Source organism: Aspergillus pseudodeflectus (assembly GCF_044049435.1).
Source record: "Aspergillus pseudodeflectus strain CBS 756.74 chromosome Unknown BJX68scaffold_144, whole genome shotgun sequence".
Lineage (NCBI taxonomy): Eukaryota > Fungi > Ascomycota > Eurotiomycetes > Eurotiales > Aspergillaceae > Aspergillus > Aspergillus pseudodeflectus.
The window spans coordinates 1-10,412 of record NW_027263920.1 but is presented as its reverse complement, the minus strand read 5'-3'; the positions used below and the strand labels follow the sequence as shown (position 1 = coordinate 10,412).

Sequence of the window (10,412 nt, the reverse complement as noted above, 5' to 3'; positions counted from 1 at the left end):
AATCAAGACTATTCCTTATTTTCATGTGAATATAGATACCTTATAATTTAGGCTTTAATGTGTGCCTCAGGCATCTATCTTCTAATACTATTATAATCCTAAAGAATATAAAGAGAAAGACTTAGTATAATTAAAAGGAAAGGCATCTAAGGATACTAAGAAGGAATATTAGAAGATAGTTAAGCTATTTATTAAGTATATAAGCTTATAAACTATTATTAGTAGTATACATGTACTAACCTAGAAGCTAGGTATATAAAAGAAGAAAAGGGCATGCCTAAAGACTTTTAGGTTAGGTAGGAATATCCTACTCCAAGCCTTAAAGAGCTAAATCTTTTATTAGATTCTATATTAATTCTTTAAAGGGTAGGCTTAATAATAAGCCTACTATAAGATCTACTTTACTATTTACTTAGAGGTTTGTTCCTAGGTTCTATAATATTATAGGGAATAAAATTCCTAGTAATAATAGCCAGGATTTATATAGTATAAGAGTATATACCTACTATAATCTAACTAGGTCTAACTATCCTAGTAGGTTAAAAGAGAGTAAGTTAATAATATTATTAATAATAGAGTAAAAGAGAAGTATAACTTTATAGTTACTAATTTTAAGCATACTATAGTTATATTCTAGGTCTAAGATAACCTATTTTTTATAACTAGAAGATACTACGTATAATTTCTATTTCTTATATATAAATACTTATGTATAGGAGCCTAGATAGGTGCTTATACCCTATTAGTAAAAGATAAATTTATAAAAGGCCTCTACTATAAGGTTAGTTATTTAGCTACTCTATAAATCCTATTTATATATAGAAGTTAATAGACTATAGTATATTATACTTATACTATTTTAAGCTATAAATACTCCTTAGAGAATAGGCTAGAGAGTTAACTAGATCTAGGTTAAAAATAATTAAAATATAGAGTATAATTTATAAGTACCTTTATTCCTACTACTAATATAAGTATAATTATAGCTTATTTAGTAAAAATTAGGTTTAGTATACCTATTTAGGATTAGGATATACTAACTTTTACTAGTATACTTTACCTACTTACTCTAGCCCTTACTAATAATACTATCTTTAGGTATTCTTCTATAAATAAGATCTAGTAGTAGAGTATTCCCCTAGGTAAAAATAAGCTTCGCCTTAAATAGAATAAAGAGGTAGAGAATTAATATATTATTAGGGGTATTATAGCTACTAAGGATAGCAAAGCTATAATAATAAAGGCTTAATTTTATAATGATTTTTACTAGGTTATAAATAATATGGATTACTCTAAGACTATAATAATCTATGCTATACATCAGGCTCTAGGAGTAGTTATAAATAGTAAGACTTATTTAATAAATAGCTATATACTAGGCTAATCTTTTAAGTAGAAAAGTATACTTTAGCCCAGGTAGCCCAGGTCTTAATGCATAAATTAGAAGAAATCTATAGGCAAGACTATATGGCTTATACCACCTATATAGATATAGTCAACTCACTACTAGGAAACAAGCCTAATATAATCTTAGTAGATTATTTTTAAGGATTTAGCTAGTTCCATGAGCGTGGTCTTCCTTGTAAGCTGCCAGCAGAACATTTAACTAAGCTTAAATGTGATCCAGTTCTCATAGAGATTAATCGTGAAATTGAGGTTGCGAAAGCCTTTAGAACTGTGGAAGAGATACAGAACCTATTGGAAGATAGATGCCTGAGGCACATATTAATGCCTAAATTATAAGGTATCTATATTCACATGAAAATAAGGAATGGTCTCGATTAATCTTCTTATAAATATAGAAGATCTAGACTAATCTCCTTATAAATCAATATGAATTCTATAGAATTCTATAGAATTCTACTAACAAATATTGAAAGTATAAAAGTGTGTGAATTCTTCATGTATCTAGTTTAAAAACTAGAGATCCTAAAATATCAAAAATCAAAGTCCATATTTAGTGGCAACAACCTTCTTGTATTATATATACTATTAAAATCGACACCCTATACCCTGTCAGGTATAGTTAAGGCTAGGTATATATAATACATATTTCTTTATATGACCTCCACCTTCCAACAGAACCTTAAAAGAAAAAGGAAAAATAAATAAAGGAAGATTTATGCTACTAAACTTAGAAATTTCTAGACTAAGTGGGTCCAGGAAAGGCAAGAGTAGAAAATTTTAACTCGAGGAAAGTTGTCCCTAGATATAATAGAAAGAATAACTAAGAAACAGGCACTATATAACGTCATGCCCGAACTTGGACGGCTGGTTGAGAGAATATTATTAGACAAACCACTTACCTTTGACGAAAAGCTGGAAGTGACAAAAGACATGCATGCCCATTATACAGGGGACGATCTGGACAAAAGGGCAGAAACGTTTTTTACGCGTTAGCACCCTATATACTACTAACCTAACTACTTAATAGATTACCTTTTATTTCTTTTTATTATCTACTTCTTTCTCTTCTATACTAAATCCTTTAAGATGCCTCGGCCTTTAATTAACCTAGAACTATACTAAGAGGAGATTATTAATCTATATTATACTAATATTCCTCCTCATAATATTACTAAAGTACTTAGTAATTAATATAGTATTGTCAGAGAACGCGGGCATTGTCAGCCAATGGATCCATTGTGCTGCAGCCTAGCGCCGTGACAACTATGGAGGAATAATGCGCCGAGACCAATCATAGTCAAGCTATGATGACTAGACCAGATTAGGGTTACAGTCGTAGGCAGGCTATAAGGAACATAGGCTGGCTATAATAGGACATACTTGGGACATGACTAGATCATAGTCAAGCTATAATCCAAGCATAGGCAAGCTATGAAGGGAACTTAGTATTTAAGGACACTTATTACTATATATAATTAGTTCTAGCTACTATCTATTATCTTTAGAATCTAAGCTACCCTACCTTTTAGAAACCTAGTTTACCTTCTTTATTTATAAAGAAGTAGTCTTCTCTTTTAATATTAGAATACCTTAAGACCTCCTAGTCCTAAGTAGGAATAATAGGGCTTATCTAATAATAATAGACCCTTATTTTAATTAAGAAGAAGTCATATCTACTATTACTATAAGTAATAATAAAGGAAAGACTATTTAGGTAATAGTATCTACTTCTAAGGAAAACCTTATACCTACTCTTACTACCTCTAAGAAGATTACCTAGCTTAAGTAAGTAATTAGTTACCTATTAGTAAAGACTTATTAGCTTAAGATATTTAAGGGGATTAAGGTAAATAAAGTAGAAGTATTTAAAGATAAGTATTTAACTCTTAGAAGTTATCTAACCTCTATAGATATATATATGTCAGATAAGCCCTATCGTTCCTGCTTAGGACCAGGAGGTCTTAAGGTATTCTAATATTAAAAGAGAAGACTACTTCTTTATAAATAAAGAAGGTAAACTAGGTTTCTAAAAGGTAGGATAGCTTAGATTCTAAAGATAATAGATAGTAGCTAAAACTAATTATATATAATAATAAGTATCCTTAAATACTATGCTTTTATTAGACCTAGGGTCTGATTAGGTTAGATTACTAGTCTACTAGAGGTTATTATATAGGGTTAGTATTAGATCCTTAATCTAATTATAGTTCTAAACTAGTCTAGTATTAGACCTTTAATCTATTTAGTTAGAATAACCTAGATTCTAGTTCCTAATATAATATCTTATTATTACTATAATCTTACTAGGTAGATCTATTAGTTAATAATATCCTATCTCTTAGTATAACTCTCTAATAATCCCCCTCTTTTAAGGTCTTTATCCTAAAGATATAAGTAGTATAGTATTCTTAGGTAAGTTAAGTTTCTAATACCTAATCCTCTTTATTCTTTTATACTACCTAGGTACTAACTTCCTTTATAATAATAGATTCCTCTAGGATAAAGAAAACCCTCTAAAAGTAGATTATTAAAAATAGTTTTATAATAATATTCTCTTATATATAGTATACTTATCTTAAGAAGACTTATATTAAGTCTAATCTATCTAGTTAATATAGCAAGTGCGTTTATATAAAAAGTTATAAATATATTAATTTAAATTTAATATTTACTAATAATAAGTAGTATAAGCTGGTTATAACTTAAAATAAAATTAAAGAAGATAAGAAGTAATTACTTAATAAATTAATTTATCTCTAAAAGTAAAAGTAATTACTAAAATAGTATACTAGTAATTTTATTACTTATAATTATAAAGAAATTACAGATCTTAAGAAGCTTAAGGAGAAGGAGTAGAAATAAAAGAAAATTCTAAAGATAGAAAAGAGTTAGTTAGTTACTATATTAAATAATAAAAGTTCTTTATAAGTAGTTTTTAATATAGAAGTTACTAAGGCTTTTATATTATCTTTCTTATTAGACTCTTTTTTTAACTATTTTCTTACTAAAATTCCTAGATCTTATTAGGGTAGTTTAAATACCTAATAGGTTCCTATAAATTATTTTCTAGTAAGTAACCCTTCTATCTAATAAAGTACTAGACCTAACCTTTTATAGTTTATTAGTTAAGGATCTTTTTAACTTTAAATTCCTTATTAATATTAGTTACTTTATCTTTAGTATTTTCTAGATTTAGTATTAGTTTAAGTAATAAGATATAGAATACTAGGTAAACTTATATTCTTATTAGTAGTATTAGGTAATAGTTATTATTTATAAGTTTCTTTTTAATTTTAAATAGTCTATATTTTATAATATTAAGTTTATTACTTAGTTATTTATTTTTAATATTAAAATCTCTTCTTCTTATTATTTATTATAATAGATAAACTCTTTCTCTCTTCTTTAATTAAGGCGTGTCCCTATACTTTAAATTATAATAATATTTTATCTTTTCTTTAGCCTACCTAATATCTTTTATAATTAAGTTATATAATATACTTAAGTACTAAACCTATATTAGTACTACTAGTAGTCTTCTATCTAGTAGTAGAATTATTTATAATATCCTTAGATTCCTTCCTAAGTTTATAAAGTAAGGCATGTAATTTATAGTTATATTTTTTATATTATTAATTATAAACTATACTATTAGTAGAAGTTTAACCTAATTATCTTAGTTCTAGTTAAGGTAGTATTATAGATATTATTTAACTAACTAAATTATCCTTTCTAATTATCTATTAGTTTACTAGTAGTATATAGTAGATATATCTTAGCTTATTCTACTAGTATCTATAATTATTTTCTAAAACTTTAATATAAATAGCTTATCTCTATTAGATATAAAGTATTATAGTAGTCTAGTCTAAATAAAAACTTCTTATAATATTAGCAGTGCTAGCTGCTTGGTAGTAAGGTTTACTAGTATTGGGTTACTATAACCTCTTATTAAAAAAAGAAGATTAATAGTTAATAGTATTTCTTATAGATTTAAGATTATATAAATAGGTTATAATACCTATAGACTTATATAGTTACCTACTAAGTTTACTAGGTTTATAATATATATCCTATAGAAATATCTTAATAAAATAGTTACTATCTACTTTAATAATATTATTATCTTCTCTAGAAATCCTAAGGAGTATAAGAAGTATGTATATAAAGTTATATAAATAATAATAAAAGCTAGACTTATAATAAGTATCTAGAAGTATATATTTAATATAATAAAGATTAAGTACCTTAGAATAATCTTTATATAAGATAAATAAAAGATACTATAAGAGAAAGTTAATAAAATTCTTAAATAGCCTATACTAGCTAATAAGATATAAGTTAAGAGATTCTTAAGAATTATAAGATATATTAAGAAGTATCTCTATTAATATACTAAAATTATATAACTAATAATAAAATTACTATAAGATAATAAACTATTTATATAGAAAATAGAGTAGTAAGATACTTTTAAGAAAGTTAAGAAAAGTATAAAGAAAGTACTAATTCTATTACTTACTAACCTAGAACTATAATATTATATAAAAATAGATGCCTTAGGAGGAGTAATTAGAATAGTTCTTAAGTAGAAGAGAGAAAATAGAAAATTATAACCTATAACTTTCTACTTTTAATAAATAACTAATACTAAATAAAGGTATAATACCTATAATTAAGAAGCCTTAGTAATTATAGAAGGTTTTAAGAAATAGAGATACTACCTTAAAGAAGTAAAGTATAAAGTTATTATTTAAACTAACTATAAATATTTAATATACTTTATAATAATAAAGGAACTTAAGGGATAATAAATTAGATAGGCTTAAGAACTTTTATAATACTAATTTAGGATTAAGTATATTAATAGGAAAAAGAATGTTACTACTAATATACTAAGCTAAAGACTAGATTATATAATTAAAGTTAAGAATCTAGAAATAAACCTACTCTATAAGGATAGGAAAGTTCTTAGATTTAACTAGGAAGCTAAGCTTGTAGCTACCTATATAATTAATAATTATAAGTTCTTAGTATAACTTAAGAAAGAATAACATAATAATAAGTATCTTTAGAGATAGAACTTTAGAGCTATATATAAAGAAGAAAGTAATGGGATTTTACTTTAGAATAGATTAATCATGGTACTAGATTTATATAAAGGTCCTTGGCCCTTTTGAGGTTTGTAAGTAGTGTGAAAGGTAGTAATAAGAGTAGATAGCTTGTTATAATAGGTTAATTCTAAGAATAAGGATCTTATAGTAGATTAATACTAAAGGTTAGAATTAACCTTTACAAGTAGAGGAAATCCTCTATGGGCTTAGTTAGCCTGCGGGCTGACTAAGGGCTATAGGTTAGAAATATCTAAGTACATTCGCGAGGGCCTTACAATTTAATAGTAGAAGAAGTGATTAAAGCGCATTATAACCCACTAACCAAGGGACACTAAGGGATTGATAGGATGATAGAGAAAATCTAATAAGTATACTACTTTCCATGAATGTACTAATAGGTTTAGAACTATATTACATAATATAATAAATATAATAGGAATAAGCCACCTTAATATTAACTATTTAGAAAGATAAGGATACCTAAGATACTAATAAGACTATAGGAAAGTATTACTATTAATTTTATTATAAGATTACCACTATCTAAAGATTTAATCACAGGAATTACCTATACTAATGTGATTATTATTATATGTAAAATAATAAAATATATAATTATTAGACTAACGCTAGCTAACCTTACTACTAAGCAGCTAGCATTACTAATACTATAAGAAGTATTTATTTAGACTAGACTACTATAATACTTTATATCTAATAGAGACAAGTTATTTATATTAAAGTTTTAGAAAATAATTATAGATACTAGTAGAATAAGCTAAGATATATCTACTATATACTACTAGTAAACTAATAGATAATTAGAAAGGATAATTTAGTTAGTTAAATAATATCTATAATACTACCTTAATTAGAATTAGGATAATTAGGTTAAACTTCTACCTATAGTATAGTTTATAATTAATAATATAAGGAATATAATTATAAATTATATACCTTATTTTATAAATCTAAGATGAAATCTAAGAATATTATAAATAATTTTATTAGTAGATAAAAGACTACTAGTAGTATTAATATAGATTTAGTACTTAAGTATATTATATAACTTAATTATAAAAGATATTAAGTAGGCTAAAGAAAAAATAAAATACTACTATAATTTAAAGTATAGGGACATGCCTTACTTAAAGAAAGGAGAGAGAGTTTACCTATTATAATAAATAATTAGAATGAAAGATTTTAATATTAAGAGTAAATAAGTAAGTAATAAACTTAATACTATAAAATATAGAGTATTTAAAATTAAAAAGAAACTTATAAATAATAACTACTACTTAATACTACTAATAAGAATATAAGTTTACCTAGTATTCTATATCTTATTACTTAAACTAATACTAAATCTAGAAAATACTAAAGATAAAGTAACTAATATTAATAAGAAGTTTAAAGTTAAAAAGATCCTAGATTAATATATTATAAAGGGTTAGGTTTAGTACCTTATTAGATAAAAGAATTATTTACTAGAAAATAATTTATAAGAACTTATTAGGCATTTAAACTACTCTAATAAGATTTAGGAATTTTAGTATAGAGATAATTAAAGAAAGGATCTAATAAAGAAGATAATATAAAGGCCTTAGTAGCTTCTATATTAAAGGCTACCTATAAAGAACTCTTATTATTTAATATAATAATTAACTAACTCTTTTTTTTTTAATTTTCTTTTATTTCTACTCCTCCTTCTTAAGCTTCTTAAGCTCTTTAATTTCTTTTATATTACGTATAATAAAGTTACTAGCATGCTTATAAAGGAGATTATCTTACTTCTAAAGATAATCTATTTAAGTATTTACCTTAGTAATTTATTATATTAAATAAGATAGTTTTTCTTATTCCTCTTACTCTTTTAATTAAATTTTATTTTAAGCTTCTACTAACTAATACTACTTACTATCTAAAAATATTAGCTTAGGTATAATATACTTCTAAACTACTATAATATATACTTTATAATAAGAAGAACCTTTAATATAAATATAAGGCTTACTAGATTAGGAGTAATAAAGGTATAGAGTTACTATATTAAAACTACTTTCCTTAATGCAATGCTTAAGGGATTAGGAATAAAGTATAGACTCTATAGATATTATAGGAATATTAGTAAACTAGACTATATTGATAAGATAAAGGAATTAGATAATAGAATCTTACTTACCTAAGAATACTATACTACTTATGTCTTTAGAATAAAGACCTTAAAAAAGAGGGATTATTAGAGAGCTATACTAAGATATAGGATACTATTAGCTAATAGATTTACCTTATAAGATTATAGTTAACGTGCTATTATATTAATAGGATAGAACTAGGTTAATCTAGGTAATATAGTAATATAGGAATATTAATATATACTAAGAGTTCTATAATAATCATGATATAGTAAAAGTAATATATTTAATATATCCACCTATATAGTAGACATAGTAGGAATAATATATTAGCTATATTAAAGAATAGTATTTAGGAATACTTATTTATATATATAATTAGTTTTAGTTACTATCTATTACTTTTAGATTTAAAGCTACCCTACCTTTTAAAAAACCTAGTTTATCTTCTTTATTTATAAAGAAGCAGTCTTCTCACATTAATATAAGAATACCTTAAGCCCTTCCAGGCCTTAAGCAGGATCGGTTAGACTTATCTGACAATTAGTGCCCTATCCTCCCTATCTAAGATTAACTCCTTGCATAGTACATCTATAATAATAAATAGAGGAACCTGCTAGGCTATCTAGGCTATAGTATGGCTTTTACCCCTAGTAGGGTTAATACTAATTAGATCTATAGTAGGTAGTCCTTATATATTAACACCTTAATTATCTAGTTAAGGAGGGTTATGTGTTACTAGCCTTATTTTTATTACTAGATAAGATAAGGTTGTACTACCTTCTCTAAATACTATTAGATCCTAGATGCATTTAGTGGTTACTATACTAATGATAAATAGCTAGACATAGCTATCTAGTATACTACTTAAGGAGATCCTAGTAAGAATATATAATATATAATAGGAGGTAGTGCGCCTAGGGGGAATTAAGAATAGTAGCCTAGTCTAATTAACTTAGACCTAGAGGAGGGTAAGGACATAGAAAATCTAATTAACTTAGATCTAGATAAGGGTAAAGAGGGTAATCTAATTATCCTCTAAGATATATACTTTATTTTATTCTCTCTTTACTTTTTAATAAATTAAACTAGCTTAGTAAGTATAATTAGGTATATAGATTTCTCTTTACCTAGTTATACGGGCCCTGTGTATAATACTTAAGTGAGACTTACACCTCTATGTTAGTACTCGAGACAAGTAACTATTTAGTGAAACTAAGCAAGTCATCTTATACGTAATCAATATAAAGGTCCTTGGCCCTTTTAAGGTTTGCGAGTAGTGTGAAAGGTAGTAATGAGAGTAGATAGCTTATCGTGATAGGTTAATTCCAAGAATAAGGATCTTATAGTAGATTAATACTAAAGGTTAGAATCAACCTTCGCGAGGAGAGGAAATCCTCTGTGGGCTTAGTCAGCCCGCGGGCTGACTAACGTAATTCCCGGTCGATCCGCTCACCCCGGTCGATCCGATCACTTGATATACCATACAAACTGCCATTTTTTAAGGCTTAATATCTCAACCATCTTAAGCCTGTAGATAATATAACTTAGTATATATATTTAGACCTTAGTATACTTATATACTACTTAGTCTTAATTCCTAAAACCTAGTATTTCCCCTGGTAATATAAATTACATGGTATTTTACTGTATTTTATTAAATCTAGACATTTCTAGTGATTAATAGCTTATAGAACTTTAAAAAAAGATTTAGATTAATTTTTATAAGGGTATACACTTACATACTTAGTCGTAT

At 25.7% G+C, this 10,412-nt stretch overlaps 1 protein-coding gene across 1 annotated transcript; it reads right to left on the bottom strand.

The window, feature by feature from the left end:
• Window positions 1-2,058: 2,058 nt before the first annotated feature.
• On the bottom strand, window positions 2,059-2,420 carry BJX68DRAFT_251316 (uncharacterized protein). Its single transcript, XM_071042371.1, has one exon. The coding sequence runs from the start codon at window positions 2,337-2,339 to the stop codon at window positions 2,145-2,147; it is 195 nt and encodes a 64-aa protein (XP_070891851.1). The 5' UTR covers window positions 2,340-2,420; the 3' UTR covers window positions 2,059-2,144.
• Between the last annotated feature and the right edge of the window lie 7,992 nt (window positions 2,421-10,412).

Excerpts from the sequence above, each read along its gene's own strand:
- BJX68DRAFT_251316 (XM_071042371.1), bottom strand. The coding sequence starts at position 2,339 with ATGTCTTTTGTCACTTCCAGCTTTTCGTCAAAGGTAAGTGGTTTGTCT.